The sequence below is a fragment of the Hemiscyllium ocellatum genome, chromosome 43 (genome assembly GCF_020745735.1).
Source record: "Hemiscyllium ocellatum isolate sHemOce1 chromosome 43, sHemOce1.pat.X.cur, whole genome shotgun sequence".
Lineage (NCBI taxonomy): Eukaryota > Metazoa > Chordata > Chondrichthyes > Orectolobiformes > Hemiscylliidae > Hemiscyllium > Hemiscyllium ocellatum.
In genome coordinates, this window is record NC_083443.1 from 11,180,356 (window position 1) to 11,198,414 (window position 18,059).

Here is an 18,059-nt window from a genome sequence, read left to right on the forward strand (position 1 = left end):
TATTTCATCCTCACCAACACTCAACACAGGAGCCCCCCAGGGGTATGTACTCAGCCCCCTACTGTACTCACTGTATACCCATGACTGCATCACCAAACACCAGACTAATGCCATTTACAAGTTCGCTGATGATACCACCATATTTGGTCGAATCTCAGATGGCGATGAAACAGACTATAGATGGGAGGTGGAAGACCTGGAAAAATGGTGCACTGAGAACAATCTAACTCTCAATGCTGGCAAAACCAAGGAACTCATTATTGACTTTTGGTGGGATGTTACTCATGTACAAGAGAATGCTCCCCTTTCAACAAAATAGGTGACAGCCAATGTGTGCGCATATTCCTTCTGTCTGCAAAACTGCCCTGTGTATCAGTATTTTAGCTTCCAGTACGTACAAGTATGCCACACTGAAGCTGACCTACATGGAAACCAGAGTAAGCTATTCAGGCTGTCGAGCCTGCCCTGCTATTTAAAATGATAATGGCAGATTGAATACTACATTTCCTTTTAAAAACACCACCCCCCATAACTGTTTATACCATTGATAACCAAATCTACTTTAGTTGTACTCATGGACAAGCTTCACAGGCCTGTGGGGTAGAGAATTCCAAAGATTCAACACTTTCTGAATAAGAGAAATTTCTCATTTTGATCTAAAATGGCCACTTTTAAAAAATATTTATCTCCTGAATCTAGACTTCCCAAACAGGGGGGAACAAATGTTAACTGAATTAAGTATTTTGAAAGTTTAAATGAGGTCACCTCTCATTCTTCAATCTCTAGAGAATACAGGCCCAATTTGCCCAATCTTTCTTTGTAAGGCAGTCCTGCCATCCTGGGAACAGATTGGTGAACTTACTCTCGTAAGGCAATAATATTTTTTCTGACGACATGAGACCAAACTGCACTGAGTTAACCACTGGTCTAACCAAGCTTCTTTACAATTGAAGCAAGGCTTCACTACTACTGTACTGAAACTCGTAAAAACTAACATTCCATTAGTCTTCTGCCTATCCTGCTGCATCTGCCTGTTAGCTTTCAGTGACTTATTGACAAGGACACCCAAGTCCCTTTGCATATCTACAGTTTCCAACCTCTCCACATTTTAAAAATATGATGCATATCTGTTTTCTACTGAAGTGGGTTACCTCACATTTTCCCACATTATATTCCATTTGCCAGGTTCTTGCCCCATCGTTTAAACCTATTCAAGTCCTCCAAATGTATTTTACATTTTCCTCCGAACACCTTGCTTGGATTTGTATCATCTGGAAATGTAGATGTATACAGTTGGTCCCCATGTGAACAGTTTTAGAAGATTTAACAAAGTTAAATCTGAAATTTCAGTTTTGGTCAATCTTATCCTTTCTCTCTTCTCATTCAATTTTTCATTTCCAAATTTTATTTCATTTCACCTACTTGACTGGACTCTGATTTGCCTTCCTCCTCAGTGATGTCTATTTAATCAGTCAGAGAGATTTACAGCATGAACAAAGCCCCTTTGGTCTATCATGCTGATCATCATGTATCTATCTAGTCCTATTTTCCAGGCAGATGCAGCAGGATAGGCAGAAGACTAATGGAATGTTAGTTTTTATGAGTTTCAGTACAGTAGTAGTGAAGCCTTGCTTCAATTGTAAAGAAGCTTGGTTAGACCAGTGGTTAACTCAGTGCAGTTTGGTCTCATGCCATCAGAAAAAATATTATTGCCTTACGAGAGTGCACCATAGGTTCACCAACCTGTTCCCAGGATGGCAGGACTGCCTTACAAAGAAAGATTGGGCAAATTGGGCCTGTATTCTCTAGAGATTGAAGAATGAGAGGTGACCTCATTTAAACTTCCAAAATACTTAAGAATAGTCAGGGTCAATTCGGTTAACATTTGTTCCCCGCTGTTTGGGAAGTCTAGATTCAGAAGATGAATATTTTTAAAAAGTGGCCATTTTACATCAAAATGAGAAATTCAGAAAGTGTCGAATCTTTGGAATTCTCTACCCCTCAGGCCTGTGAAGCTTGTCCATGAGTACAACTAAAGTAGATTTGGTTATCAATGGTATAAACAGTTATGGGGGGTGGTGTTTTTAAAAGGAAATGTAGTATTCAATCTGCCATTATCATTTTTAAATAGCAGGGCAGGCTCGACAGCCTGAATAGCTTACTCTGGTTTCCATGTAGGTCAGCTTCAGTGTGGCATGCTTGTACGTACTGGAAGCTAAAATACTGATACACAGGGCAGTTTTGCAGACAGAAGGAATATGCGCACACTTGGCTGTCACCCATTTTGTTGAAACGGGAGCATTCTCTTGTACATTTCTCAGAGCAATAGCATGACAATTTAAAAAAAAGTTAGTTTTCCCCATAAATTGGTAAATGTTCCTGATGAGTGCAAGCCAGAAAAGCTCCAATGAAATGTCTTTCAGAAATACTCCAATTCTACCAAACATCTATACAGGATATAATGCTTTCATTTTTTTGAGCAAAACTTAAACAAGGGTATAGCAGAGTTGCAAAAGTAAACTGGGACTGGGACTGGGATTTAACAGAACCCTTGAGGTTGTGCTGAGGGACAATGGCAGATGTTTCAATTTTTTTCCTTGTTAAGGAAAGATCTTACATTACATAACTCCACTTTTAACCTTTGTTCCTCTGGGTCACTATCACTAAAAATCTCAACTTTCAGAAATGCAACCACACCTTCAAGTGGGGGCTCTCTCCAGCATGGTCTAAAAGGGCTTTACAGATCTCAGTCTCTTTGAATTCTTATCAACACCACCTTCAAAAGATGTGTCGCACTGAGGATAAGGATTTCAATTTAAATATGATGTGATTTTCACATTAAACTTCTGTTCATTTCTCTCTCAGTTGTGAACCACAACAAACGAATTGGGAAATATCAGATCTGTTCACAAGATTTTTAACCTGGAACATGGAAAACTAGAAATCTTGGACTTCAATCAGCCTTTAGCCCCATTACTTTCCCTCTAGCGATCATCTCCCCATAGCATCCCAATTCTTTAGTCCCTTTATTATCTGGTATTTGTGAACACTATTAATGTTCTTTACTGTGAAGAGTAATGCCAGGTATTCAACTCCTCTGCCACTTCCTGGTTCCCTATTAATTCTCCAGCCTGTGTTCACTTTGGTTCTCTCTTTATATTTGAAGTCCTTACTGTGTTTATACTATTTGCTAGCTTGCCCTTTTTTGTCTCTATTACGTTAAATTTTTAAATTTTCCCAACCTTCTGATTTACCATTAATCTTCACCATGTTCTAGGTCTTTTTTCTTTCAATTTGATACCATCCTTAACTTCACTGGTTAACGATAGTTGGTTTCTCAAGTCCTAGAATCCTTCTTCCCCAATGGGATCTCTCTGCTGCCTAAACATTTGCCAATGTTCCCCAGCTGCTTGTTCTGTTAAATCTCTTTCCCAGTCCACTTCAGCTAATCCAATCTATCCTTGTTTAAGTTTAGCACAATTATTTCCAAACAAACTTTCTACTCTCAAACTAAATGCTAAGATCTACAATGATAGGTATGTGCACAGAGATCCAGTTGTTTCTCTGCTCATATACAAAAAAACTAAATCCTCAAAAAATATATTCTATAGATCTAACAAACAATTCCAATATGAACAATAACACTTATTACAAAGCTTTGTTCACTGTGCAATTTTATTTTTCAGCAATTTAAACTCAAAACATGACAGATAATCAAAGACATCAGCCTGAAGTGAACAGATACAACAGTAATTTACTGGTCTCAACAAAGTCTTAGTAAAACCGCTAATGTATATTGTCCAGTGGTTTTTGTAAGCTTGCAATGAATGCATTTACGAAGCATATCTTTCATTTCAGAAGTATTTACATTATCTTACACAGATCTAACTGACATTTCCATTCTAGAAAAATGGAACATAGATCACAAGATTAATGTTAAATTGGAATATCTCAAAAATGTACAGGTGAATTTAAAAAAAACCATCAGTGAACAAGGACCATTAAGAGTGAGAAGTCCAATGCATAGCTCTATGAGATGAAGTGTTTAAAGCTCAAATTAAAAGCCTTTTCATGGTAACGAGATTGGAGAAAAAATTCATTTACAAAAAATTGAGAATTATTAGAACTTGGTTAAAGGATACTGTGATTTAATGACTAAGGAACAAACGATAGAGTGAAGAAAGAGAGAAAAAATGCTAATCACAGGTCCAGTGCACAAAGCAAATTAGTGTGAAGTATTCATAACTACTGTAAGCATATCAAATTTTCTAAGGTAGCTGTCATTATTCACCAAGGCAAGTGCCAAAGTCCACGTCAGCAGTGAATACTGCCTGTGATTTTTTTGAAACAAACTTCTCTCTGATGTAGACACGTCATCATTCAGGCAAATTATTTTCCTATTTAGTGCAATTCAATACTTTCAATGTCAAACAGTAAATATAAAATTTTCTCTCTCTCTCATTTCCATAATTTTATGAATGATGCTCTTCGCCAAATCTCATGGTCCAAAGGCATTCAGAGGATCATCAAAAATGTCCACAGTTTTGCTGTCTGCTGTGCTGACAGGAACTGCAGCCTGCTTTGAACTGGCCTTGGGTTTGGATTGTTTCTTGCTATTGGATGAGGGTGTGGCAGAAGCGAAAATATCATCTAAAAACAAAAAAATCAGCAATTTAAGCAAAAGACCGCAAAATAAAAACAGTTTAATGCTCAATACTGAGAAGCAAAGTTGAGTGCAGGAGAAATGAAAGTGCACTCAAATTGTGCAACTCCTATTGGCTGACTGTGTTAAACAGACCAGGTCGGTGCTACCCTCAAAGCCTCATTGAGGGAATGCAGCATTCCCAGACAGCTGGGAATCACTGGCTAATGTTTTTCCAAAGTGGAGGAGCAGCATCTGGGAAGGTATTGAGCACCGAGACTTACCATCAGGAAAAGATGGAAGCCAGGGAAAAACAGCGAAAGCAGCAGGCTGCGCTTTTCCAGCACCACTCTATTCTAGATCCTGCCACACCAATGCCCCACCCACCACTTCCCATGACCACCTTCTGCCCCAAGCGTAACAGAGCTTGTGGTAGCCCCACCAGTCTGTACAGCCACCCACAGACTCTTGAGTGGAAGAGTCATCCTGGTCTGCAAAGGACTACCAATGAACGAATGAATGAATGATGTTAAACAGTGATTTGCAACACATGCCCCATGCCTGACCTTCAAAGACAGCGACATAAACAAGAATAAAATCCTGAACACAAGACTACCCCTTAGCAAAGCTACTTAAAATTAGATGAAACATTTGATTTATTCATACAACCATGAACTGAGGGGTAGAGAACACTCATTCTTCCCATTAACTAGCTGGGGTTCAAAGGAACAAAAGTAATTTAAATAATCCCTCAAAATATAAAAGAGCATCCGTTATGGAGACTAGGTAAGATCAGCAGTTTCCTTTCCCCAGAGGACATGAGTGAACCAGATAGATTTTTTCTTGACAAGTGACAATGATTTCATGGTCATCATTAAAGCTTTAATTCTGGATTCTTTATTGACCTGGGTCCCCATAATATTAACCAAGTTTGTGGATTGACAGTCTAGCAATTGTACCATTGTGGATTAAAACCCACTCAGTGAATTCAAAAGGCTATGAGAGAAAGTGGAGATTAAAGCTGACAGCGAGTAAGCAGAACATGATTGAATGGGGCTTTGGAACCAATGGTCTTTCACTTTTCCTAAACTCCGTAGTTTCCACATGAAAATACAAGGTAGTGCCTCGGCCAACTCAAGTTGGTGGTCAGTAGGACACCATTTGTCCTTGGCATTTCTGTTCACTACAGGAAGTGGAGTGTGATGGGGCAGAGGGCCTGTGGGTCTGGCTTATTGCGCATCATGGAACTTTTATCATCCTTAACTTCAGTTTTTAAAAAAACACATCTTTCCTCAGATAAAAAGTTAAGCTCAGAGGACAAATTAAATGCTGTTGCATGCAGGAGATGGGAACATTGTGGTAGTGTCACTGACTCATAATCCTTAAGGGATGTTCCCCCAGGGAAATGGGTTTAAATCCACCCACAGCAGCTGTTAGAATTTGAATTCAATTGATAAATCTGGAATTGAAAGTTAGTCTGAAGAGTCAAAAAACTAAAAAGGAGGAAACCTGCTGACAATACTCAGTCCGGCTGGCCTATACGTGACGATGTGAACATCTCTGGTACGTCTGAACATCTCTCTGAAATGAAGTACAAGCCACTCAATTCATGTACAATTAGAAATTGGCAGTAAATGTTGGGCTTCCCATTAAAGAATAAAGGAAAAAGGTGGAGTGTAACTCTACCCAGCTACAAGATGTTGCACTCAGAGGAGATGTACACAGCAGCTTATGTTATCATAGAATCTGTACAGGGTGGAAGCAGGCCCTTCCACCCAACAAGTCCACACTGACCCGAACAGTGACCCATTCCCCTATTACTTCACATTTACCCAACCTAATGCACCTAACCTACACATCCCTAAACATTATGGGTAATTTAGCATGACCAATCTACATAACCTGCACATCTTTGGACTGTGGGAGGAAACCCACGCAGACAAGGGGTGAATGTGCAAACTCCATACAGACAGTCGCTCAAAGCAGAAATTCAACCCAGGGTAGCTTAAGAGATTCATGAAGGCAGCTTTTCTTAAAAAAAACTGATTTATTTTTAAAAGTCACATTTACTACCCACCGCTAGTAAAGGTAAGAGACTTCAGTTCTTAATGAAGAACAAAGGGAGCGGTCATTTTACTTGAAGGGAAAATGTCAATCTCCTAAATCTTTTAAATTATGAGAAGTCCTGATAAAATAAATAGAATAAACCTATTTCCTCGAGTCAATATTTATTAACAGGGTTGTTGGAATATGGTATCCTCTTTCAGTAACTGATGGGAGTAGGATTTATAAATGTTTTGAAAAGAAGTGGATGAATATTCAAGGTCGAACATTTTTAGTGTATGAGGAAACAACCAACTGGAAAAGCTCAAAGAGCCAGAATAAGCATGATGGGCTGAATTGCCTCTTTCTGAGCTGCAAAACCTCAACACTTCTAGAGTGATGAACCACTGTTTTTCAGAAAGGAGGGAAGTTGGCAGGGTTTTTAAAAGTTATTTGTGGGATATGGATGTCCCTAGCTGACCAACATTTATTGCCCATAGTGGTGAGCTTCCTTCTTGACTGTTGCAGTCTGTGTTGTAGGTTGTCCCACAGTGCCTTCAGGGAGGGAACTCCTGGTGTCCCCTAGGATTCAATATAAGGGATATTGCTCAAAGACTTGGACTTGGATATTGGAGCAAAAGTTCCCAAGATGATAGATATTAAACTCAAAAACTCAGCAAACATCAAAGAAGATAATAACAGATTTCAGAAGGAAATAGATTGGTAAAATATGGCAGACGAAATTTAAAACAAAGAAAGTGAAGTGATACATTTTGCTATGAAGCCGAAGGAGGGGAATGTAAGAAGAGTTGGACACTTTTGGGGGGGCGGGGGGGGGGGGGGGGGGGGGGGGGGGGGGGAGAGACAGTAAAACACAGCAGTAGATAGACTTACACAGGTATTTGAAATGTTATAGAACAACTTGAGAAGGCTAATGGAATTTACATTACAAGTAGAGGAATAGATCACAAAAGCAAGAGTCAAGATTAGGGACAATTGACATGGAGCTGGAGAAGTACAGTAGGTCCTGAAGAAGGGTTCTGACCAGAAGCATGAACTTTCCTGTTCCTCGGATGCTGTCTGACCTTCTATGCTCCTCCAGCTCTACATTGATTGACTCTGGTTTCCAGCATCTGCAGTCCTTACTGTCTCCTAATCAAGACTAGGACTCAGTTAGAGTACAGTGTTTAGTTCTGGGCACTATAAGAAGCACCATAAGACCTTGGAGATGGTACAGGGGAGAGTTTTTAGATTTGAGCCAGTAATGAAGAAATTTGGTTACATGGAGAGCTCTCAGGGTAGAGACGGTTAAGGGGAGATTTAAGTCACATGTAAAACCAAGAACAGTTTTGAGAATACATAAGGACAATCTGTTCCCAATGGCAGAAAGGTTAGTAATCAAGGAAAGTATATTCAGGTCAATTGATAAAATAACCAGAGACAACATCGAGGAAGCATTTTTTTACACAGTAAGTCATGATAATTCGAAATACATTAAGTGCGATGGAAGTGGATTCAGTATTAATATTAGAAAGAGAATTGGACTTGAAAGCACAACAGGAGAAAAGAAATGGGGACCAGGGTTAATTGGACTTATTGGCTTGTCGCACCTGAGATGGGCCAATCGTTCTGGGCCACAATCAGTCTAACACCTTTAATATAAGAGAACATCCTAAAGAATCAGAATCCCCACAGCGTGGAAACAGGCTATTTGACCCAAGAAGTCCACACCGACTCTCCGAAGAGTATCCCACCCAGACTTATTCCCCTACACTATCACTCTACATTTCTCCTGACAAATGCACCTAACCTACACACACCCCTACACCTTGGGCAATTTAGCTTGGGCAATTCTCTAACTTGTACTTTGGACTGTGAGAGGAGCTGAAATGACCGGAGGAAACCCACACAGACACAGGAAGAATTTACAAACTCCACACAGTCGCCCAAGGCTGGAATTGAACCGGACTCCCTGGAAATGTGAGGCAGCAGTGCTAACCACTGAGCCACCGTATCGCCTACATCCTAAAATAGTTTTCCCGTGTCATTCTTAAACAAAATATACACAGAAACACACAAGGTGGTATTAGAACAAGTGACCAAAACTTTGGTCAGAGGATTCGGGATTTAAAGAACTTAAAAAGAAAGAAAAGGAAAGATGGAGATTTGTAAGGTGAGAATTTCACCATTTCCAATCTTGGATTTACGTACCCATATCATCATCAAATATAGACTTTGTTTCTACTTTCTTTCGGCTCTTCTTCTCCTTCGGAGTGACTTTTAAGTCAGCGAATATGTCTACGTGATCACTGAAGAGGTCGATGCTCGCACTTCCCTCATTACTTTTCTTGGTCAATGTAATAGATTCCGTGGAAAACAAATCATCCTGGTAAAGTATCAGTTCAGGAGATAATTATTTGAAAGACTTATTTTTAAAAAAAGTAGGTAGCATTACCTGGACTCAGCTCCCTTACTCAGTGCAAAACATTGAATGCATTCAGACCAATTTTGACCCAAGAGGCAACACACACACACACACACACACACACACACCCCAACTAGTTGTCTGATGAAACCCAGATTATAATATTCAAAACATATAAGGAGTCACTCCCAAAATTACTATGAATCCCACTACAAAGGCATGACCAGGGCACATAGCCTGGTTACAGGTACATGGAGAAAGTGAGGGCTGCAGATGCTGGAGACATTACCTCAAGATTAAGGAAAAAGATTACCTCAAAGATATCTGGTGTTTTTGAATTCTCCTGTGCTGTGTGTTTAGTTTTCCCTAATTTTGGTGTACCAAAAAGATCATCATCTTCCTCCTGCAGAAATGCCACTGGTTTGGGTTTCTTTACAGTCCGTTTACTGGATTGGAAAAGGTCATCCTCGCTTGGTGCGAAGATTGATTGGACTGGGTCCTCCTTGGGTAACAAGCCCTCCAGTGTCCTGACTGCAGGAGTTGACTCCTGTGTCACATTTGGTTTGAACAGATCACCTGAATCAAACAGGTCTCTCGAAGAGCGTACTGGCAGTTTTGTGGAGGTGGCAGTGGGAGGACTAGCATCACTACTGGGTTGCTGTGAAGTTGGTGTCTTGGCCAAATGTGGCTTTTGGACGGTGACTGTTGGTGAAATGTCTGCAATACCACTTGCTTCCAAAAGAACGCCATCAACTTCAGTTCTCTGTTCCAAATCTTCTCTCTCACTGGATTGCTGAGCTGCCAGTCTCCGTGCCACCCTTGTTGGAGGTCGACGTTTCTGCCCTACTCTTGCACGGCTCTAGAGGTAAATAACAAATGACTTGGTAAATGTTGCTAAAAGAGGCGTTGCAAGATACTTGTCACAGCCCTTGTTCAGAAGACTCCATCTCCCATCATTCTCCCAGCCCACACAACTCCACTTCTCAACACTTTGCATGCGACTGATTCTACCAAACCCTTTAAATCATCTGCAACACTTCAAACAGATCACTCAACAACATTTAGGTTGATACTCAATGCACAATTGAGCGCTTCCTGTCACTATCACCACTCAATGAAATATTAAATTTATATAAATTATTTGGATGGGAACATAGGAGATATAGTTAGTAAATTTTCAGGTGATATCAAAATTAGAGACATAGCGTTCAGTGAAGGTTACCTCAGAGTACAATGGGATCTTGATCAGATGGGCCAATTGGCTGAGGTTGGCAGATGGAGTTTAATCTAGATAAATGAGGTTCTGCATTTTGGAAAGGCAAATCAGAACAGGACTAACACACTTAATTGGTAAGGTCCTGAGGAGTGTTGCTGAACAATAGACCTTGGAATGCAGGTTCATAGTTCCTTGAAAGTGGAGTTGCAGATAGACAGGACAGGATGGTGAAGGCAGTGTTTGGTATGCTTTCCTTTATTGGTCAGTGCGTAGAATATAGGAGTTGGGAGGTCATGTTGCAGCTGTACAGGACATTGGTTAGACTCCTTTTGGAATTCTGGTCTCCCTTGTATCGAAAGGATAAGGGTTCAGAAAAGATTTACAAGGATGTTACTAAGGTTGGAGGATTTGAGCAAGGTTGGAGTCCAGAACTAGAGCGCATAGGTTTAGAGTGAGAGAGGAAAGATTTAAAAGGGACCCAACGGGCAATATCTTCCCAGAGTGGGTGGTGGGTGTATGGAATGAGCTGCCAGATAAAGTAGTGGAGGCTGGTAACAATAACAATATTTAAAAGGCATCTGGATGGATATATGAATAGGAAGAGTTGAGGGATTTGGGTCAAGTGCTGGCGAATGGGACTAGATTAATTTAAGATATCTGGTCAGCATGGACAAATCTGTTTCCATGTACATCTCTATGACTCTAAACAGAGACCTTGTCATCCCTCTTATAGATCCCATGATTACTATGCAGAAGAACAGGAGATAAAAACTGGTATCCTGGCTAATATTCACCTCCAAAGTAAAATTATAAAACCATTAGCTATTCTTCATCAGATTGGTATTCCTGGGAACTTGCTGTGTGAAACTTGACTGCCACCTTTGCTACATTACAACTGTGTCTGAATTTTGAAGTGATTAATCGGCTGTAAAGCAATTCTACATTTAAAGGAATATATGCTTAGTCTACACAACCTGTCCTCATAATTCAATCTTTTTAGCTCAGGTATCATTCTGGTAAATCTGTGTTGTACTTTTGTTCATTTCACTGGGCACCATGAGTGGAGTCAGCACTTAATGCCTGTCCCTAATTGCCAGTTGAACGAGTGCATGCTTAAGCATTTTAGCAGGACAGTTAAGAGTCAACAGCATTGCTGCAGGTCTGGAGTTATGTGGTGGCCAGACCAATTAAGCACAACAGACTTCCTTGTCTCCATGACAATATGTCCTTCCTAAGGTCTGGTGTCTAGAATTGAACAGTGTTCTAAAGGCAGCAAACCAAATGTGATCTTGTTTTAAGTTTAATGACCAAACTCATCTAATTGTTAAAGAACAAATGCTGGCAGCTGTATGGTTTGTTTTGTTAACCTCTTTGGTTTAAATGTAATTAAAATTTAGAGAGAAACTAGATTACAATAAAGCATTGTTCAGTTTTATCTTAGCGCTTCAGGTATTCAAACGTATTTCAGAAAGCTACCAAACACGACTGAACAAATCTTTGTGCTTTATTGTGTTCAGGTCTTGGCTCCTGCTTCAGTATATAATAAAGTTACAATTTAAGTTCGCTATTAAACCCATGGGGTGGAAATTTAAAAATTACAATGCAAAATCACAAAGTTTAACTAAAATGCTCAACTTTTGATACATCTTACCTTATTAACACTGGGCAAAACGTCCACTTGTACTGGTTGTTCCAAACTCGCAGTGATGCCCTCGCCTGCAACTGATCCTGATGCTGAAGGTGTGGCTGCTCTCAAAGAAGAATCAGGTGAAGAAGGTGGGGTTGTTGATCCAGACGGAACAACAGCTTTCTTTGGTGCAGCTCCAGGAAGGAGGCTGGCTGGGTTAATTGCCAGATTTGCCTAGAAGAGAGAAAAATAGAGGACATGGGATATTAATGGATATGAAGTTACAGAACAGAGTCAAAATAGATTTGGCAAGTAAGTGGAAATAAGAGAAGCTTGTGCATATAGCTACCGTTGTATAGGAGGAAGTTGAAGTGTTGTTAGTTTTTAAGCAATGAAGATTTGGCAGTTGTTTAATATTCAACAACTGTTCTTCGAAGAACTGCTTTCAAAGACGGCCCTCCCAACACTGAAGCATGCAGTTACATTGAACCAGGAAGGATTTTATAAAGTTCAGTGCTTGCTGTTCCTTTTTATATGCTGATGGAACATTAACATAAAAAATGTAGGCTGCAGAAGAGAAGCAAAGTAATACTCAAACTGTCAAGCCACAATCTGCCGACTAGGTACAATATATCTCTGCTATTTACAGACTCTGCATTTCACTAATAATCCAACTTCAACCTGTTTTCTCATCATAATCAATGCTAAACAATGGCTGCTCAAGGGTCAAAAAAACCACAAAGTTAACAGAGTACCAGATTCTATGCCATACTCTCCAGTTGGTCAGGGCATCAAGTTTAAGCACATAGATAAGATGACCCTTCACCTAATTCCTAATTATAATGAGATAGATGGGTTTTATTTCTGTGGCAATTCAAGTGCTGCAATTAGTTTTAATGCCCTTGCAATAAGAATGATGGGAAAGTAAATCAATAGGTGCCCTCAAACACCAGAAAGTGCCTGAGTGCGAATGAGATCAGTCTTGGCTGGAACACCCAACACCCTCACACCATCCTGAGCAAACATAAAATGGCACCCCAATACTTTGGAAGGGCCACAAGTTTTTAAAAATCCCACAATTTCCAATGTCCACAGTTGTAGGGAGTCAGCCACAGCACAGAGTACCTCAGAGCTTAAATACTCCTGATCTGAGTTCCACTCCAGGGCTCAAGTGCAAAAAATCTAGTGATACCTAGTTCAGGGCTGAGGAATCACTGCACCCTGCCACAGTATGGTTGCTGACCAATGAGGTTTTACATTGAGGGTGGGTGTGAAAGATCACGCGGCAACATTTTAGACAGTGGAGTTCTCACTAGTGTAGTGGCCAATATTTATTGCTCAGAAGCAGATTATCTGGCCAGTTTTACACGCTTTGGGCTGCTGTTGATCCTATATTACACCAGTGACTGCAGTTCAAGAGCAACCTGTGGCTGTAAAGCACTGTTTAAACAAAAAACTAGTGATCGTGGTGAAATAAATGCAATTTGTTTCCTAGAAATTGGTGGACCAGTATGATTAATTCTCAAAAGAAATTTCAAATTTTATATTTTCAGACCCTTCCTTGACACAACTTTCCTTGACTTGACAGTTGAGAGCTGCTGATACAAACAGTGACAGCAGATGGAACGCAGCTGAGGAGAGTATCCTGTTTGATGTTGCTCAGCATCACAGGACACCATGCAGAGGGCAGATTTCCAAAGTTGCATAACAGCAGGAGGTATGAAGGTGATAAACAAGAATTTTATTAATTCAGAAATAAAATTACAAAACAGTTACTTGGAGTTTTCCAATCCGAGAGGAAGGCCCTTTTGTTTTAATGGGACCTGTGCTGGTGGTGAGTCGCTGTGGATGGATGGGGCAGAAGCAGGAAAGGTCAGTCAGTTTCAGCAATGAACATTAAATACTGGTCATAAGTGTAAGGTTCTATACCACTGTAATACACTAAATTATATATTAATACCTTTGTGATCACAGCCTTGCCCCGACAATGCCAAGGTCATTTACCATGAACTAGAACAGTTCAGCACAGTACAGGCCCTTCGACCCCCAATGTTGTGCCAGCCTTTTATCCTACTCTACGATCAGACTAATCTACATACCCTTCATTGTACTAACTTCCAGGTGCCTATCCGAGAGTCGCTTAAATGTCCGCAACGTAATTGACTTGACCACCATTTCACGCACCCACCTCTGATATTACCACGAAACCTTCCACCAACCACCTTAAAATTATGCCCCCTTGTGATAAGGCATTTCTGCCATGGGAAAAAAAGTCTCCGGCTATCCACTCTACCTATGCCTCTCAAAATCCTGTACACCTCTGTCAAGTCACTTCTCACCCTTCTTCGCTCTAATGAAAAAAGCCCAAGCTTTCTCCACCTTTCTTCATAAGACATGCCCTTCAGTCCAAATACCATTCTGGTAAATCTCCTCTGCACCCTCTCTAAAGCTTCCACATCCTTACTATAATGAGGCAACCAGTTCTTGGAGGTGGTAATTAAGGTTTGAAAGGGGAAAAATTGTGGGAAATAGGCTATAAGCAGGGGAATGCTGACCTGTTCAATATTATAATCTAGGCAATGTCTTCAGCTGTCATCCTGCAAATGCAAGCAGTAAAATGACCATTTTAAAGAGCAAGCAAAGTCCATTAATAATGGCAAGGTAATGACCTGAGTTATTTAAAGTTTTTTTGTAGAATGAGAGCATCTATCCCAAAGCCAATATCTGTTGCTCACCCTAACACCCTTTGAGAAGATGGTCGTGAGTCATCATCCCGAACTGCTAGTCATCGGTGCACCTGCAGCACTGTTAGGAAAGGACTTCCAGATTTTTGATCCAGTGACAGTGAAGTTACAGCAATATAGTTCTGAGTCAAAATGGTACGCGCTTTAAGGGGAACTTGGAGGTGGTGGCAACTGATGCTACTGTGTTTCAGGATAGTAGAGGTATTAGGCTGTGTGCAGATTTCAACACAAATGTTGCCTCTGAGACACGGAGGCATTTCTTCCCTCAGACGGTGGTTAACCTGTGGAATTCCCTACTGTGGAGGCTGGGTAACTGAATATATCCAAGAAAGGAACTGAAGTTTTTAAATATCAAAGGAATCAAAAGATGCGATGAGAAATCAGGAATTATGGTCTGAGATAAAGGATCTACCATGATCATACTGCGGCAGGCTCAAAGAGCTGAATTCTCTACTCCTGCTCAAACTTCCTATTTCTCTCTTATGCTATTCTTACAATTTGCACAGTTGGTTGCGTGTTGCTTGGAAGTGTAAATCCACAGCACCAGGAATGGCAGCTAATGCAAAACATTTAGGTTGCTTCACACGGAAACAGAAGTGATACACTGTCTGGGCTCAAAACTTAAAGAAACATAATTCTTCCTTACTTCCTTATCCCCTGGTCTCTGTTTTTCCAGAACTTCACCACATGCTTCCTGAGGATGCTCACTGGTTTTGGTGGAGGCACCCCACGACATTCCTGTTCCCCTAAACTTTGGCTTCTTTCAAACAAAGGGAAAAAAGGAGTCATTACAGGTGCCCTTTGCCATCACTTTCCACATGGCTGGCTGAGGCTAACAGATCGATTACTGGGTTATCGGTCTCTCGAAATTTGCATGATTGTCCTCGTCTCCTGAGGCATTCTCCCCATGAAACAGCACAGTTCGATTACCTTCCACAGCCTATGTTATCCCGCAGCTCCTCTTGGTACATGGTACAGTTACAGGTTGGTTTCTTAGTGCAGGTGGCTGCCTGGTCACGCGAGTAAGTGGTAGACTCAATGACCTTATAGAAAAACCCTCCTTTTGTACGTTTGCAAAAGTCAAGAATTACCGTTTGTGGCACAGACGGCTTCTTCGGAACAGTCCTGAAGAGATCTTCATCCACACTGTCTCCAAAAATACTATCTTTGGTTGAAGGCACTTTTGCAGACCGTGGCTTGGCATAGAAATTAAAAAGTTAAATGTTAGCATTAAAGCTGGTGATTTGCAGAAATTTAAACATGCAGTCTTTAACTCTTCACTGTTTAAGTGGACTCAAATGACAGGATGCAGAGTTTTAAACTTTCCACCTAACACAAGAAAACCCAATGGTACTCAGTCATCCATAACTCAGACTGGCTTTCTTCCCAACAGCCTGACTGGAGTGGAATCTGGACAGGACTGTGCTGTGCACTAACATGTGACACACACTGCCATCAGTGAAATTAACCCCAGGGCTATTGAACTTATTTTCTTCCGATTACACAAGTTAGATAACAATTATCCATTTTGCAGTAAAATTAGAGCAAAACATCAGTTTTCAAAAGCTGATTAAAGCGAGTAGCTGGATCGAGTAGCTGGGTAGGAATACAACTGAAAAGAATTTTGTTGCATCTAAAAGAACTCATCCTTTTGCTCCAATTACAGATTTTTACTCACTTCGCTAACTACTGTCAGTGATAAGTTAGAGATTTCCAGCAGCTATGTTTTTTGTTACCTTTGAAGTGCTGAACAGGTCGTCAGTTCCATCGAAAAGATCACTGCTTGGAAGTTCTGGGGGCCTTGCCTTTTCTGTGGGCGGAGGGCTAATGGGGGGCTTTTTACCCAATGTTTTAACCTGCAATAGAATCTCGGGGTCAGGAGGTATCAACAGAGATTTTATTTGCATCATTTTAAGACAGTTTCAGGTTGTCAAAGCTGACTGTTTAAATAGCTGGACGAGTGAACTGGTGGCTAGAGGCTGTCATAATTGACAGAAGTACACAAATAACGAGCAGAGAAAGCCTAGAACTAACCTCCGATTTTAAAGCATCAGCAAAGAGGTCGACATCAGGGTCATTGTCTTTCTGTTGCTGTTGACTGAATAGTAGCTCCTCATCCTGGAACACCCTGGTGCTAACACCACCCTCAGGAAGCTGAAGGAGAAGAAATTGATTCAAGTGGCTGCTTGTTAAGTGCCAAGTGTCAAGAAGACTTCCACTCTGCTGTTTACCTTTTCATTTTTCAGGAGCTTAGACTGGTTGTGCACATCCTCCAGATTCTCATCTTCGTCTTCATCAAACAGGCTCACAACAGAGTTCAAATTGCTGTGTAATTCTCCCAGCAATCCAGCACTCGGTTTGGCTAGATCATCACATTCCTGGGCAACGACAGCCTCAGAGACCAGCTGAAAACATCAGGACAAAGACAATGTGATTATTACACATCACCTTTTGTTAATGGCAAGATCCTTAAAATCCAAGATGCTAATTTACAAAAAAATTCCATTCCATACACGCACCACCCCCATTCCAAGCAATTGAATAAATTGCAAAATTTCCAATTTAACAGCCACTAAACTTTAAAGTTGGTAGGTGAGCCTTTGGAGCTTGGTTGGTCATTCAGTTACATCACAGCTGATCGGTGTCTGAACTTCAAGCAACCGGTTTGGTTCTAAAACCCTTACTACTCTTGTCTCAAAAATTTATCAACTTCAATTTGCAAAAACATTATTTCTCCCCCTCCACAATAGCTTGTTTTTTCCCCCAAAAGAATGATCCGGATTTCCTTTACTCCCTTTGTGGGAAGCTATGATTCCAGACATCACTCACTGAGATTGTTCTAATTTTAAGCTTCTACCTCCTTTCCTGATCTCATCCACCAGAGAAAATTAGCTGTTCTCCACCTACACTATTGACTTTTAGTTGGATCACTCTTAACTCAACCAGCAGCTACATCTTCTAATCTTGAAGACCTGGAAATTAGGCTATCTGAAAACTCTCAACATTCAAACTTGGACAGACTTTAGAAATAAATATAAAACTGCATGGAACGTTAAATCATTCACAGGATGTGGAACTGACTGGTTAGGCTAGGCATTTATTTTCATTCCCAGTTACCTTAAAGGAGGTGGTTCAAGGCTTTCTTGAACTACTGCAGTCTGTGTCATGCAGGTAGACCAAGAATGTTATTATGGCGTTTCATGATTTTGACTCAGACACACTGAGGGAATGGTGAAGTCAGGATATTGAGTGGCTTGGAGGGGCACTTGCTGGTGTTGTTCCCATTTATCTGCTGCCCTTGTCCTTCCAGATGACAGTGCTCATGGCTTTGGAAGGTACTGTCAAAAGAAAGTTTACAAATT

At 40.7% G+C, this 18,059-nt stretch overlaps 1 protein-coding gene across 8 annotated transcripts in view; it reads right to left on the reverse strand.

Annotated features, from left to right (window-relative positions):
- Positions 1-3,657: 3,657 nt before the first annotated feature.
- The window catches only part of washc2c (WASH complex subunit 2C), a 59,323-nt gene continuing 44,921 nt past the window's right edge, over positions 3,658-18,059 (reverse strand). For 5 of the 8 annotated variants that reach the window (XM_060854003.1, XM_060854002.1, XM_060854000.1 and 2 more), the window contains 10 exons: positions 16,929-17,102; positions 16,732-16,851; positions 16,434-16,553; positions 15,789-15,893; positions 15,344-15,457; positions 13,730-13,795; positions 11,978-12,187; positions 9,424-9,969; positions 8,897-9,071; positions 3,658-4,650 (listed from right to left, as the gene is read on the reverse strand). In XM_060854003.1, the coding sequence (XP_060709986.1) occupies positions 4,499-4,650; positions 8,897-9,071; positions 9,424-9,969; positions 11,978-12,187; positions 13,730-13,795; positions 15,344-15,457; positions 15,789-15,893; positions 16,434-16,553; positions 16,732-16,851; positions 16,929-17,102 (1,782 nt within the window). In that variant the 3' untranslated portion in view covers positions 3,658-4,498. The remainder of the gene's footprint in view (positions 4,651-8,896; positions 9,072-9,423; positions 9,970-11,977; positions 12,188-13,729; positions 13,796-15,343; positions 15,458-15,788; positions 15,894-16,433; positions 16,554-16,731; positions 16,852-16,928; positions 17,103-18,059) is intronic. The other 3 variants (XM_060854006.1, XM_060854005.1, XM_060854007.1) reach the window with 3 other exon arrangements.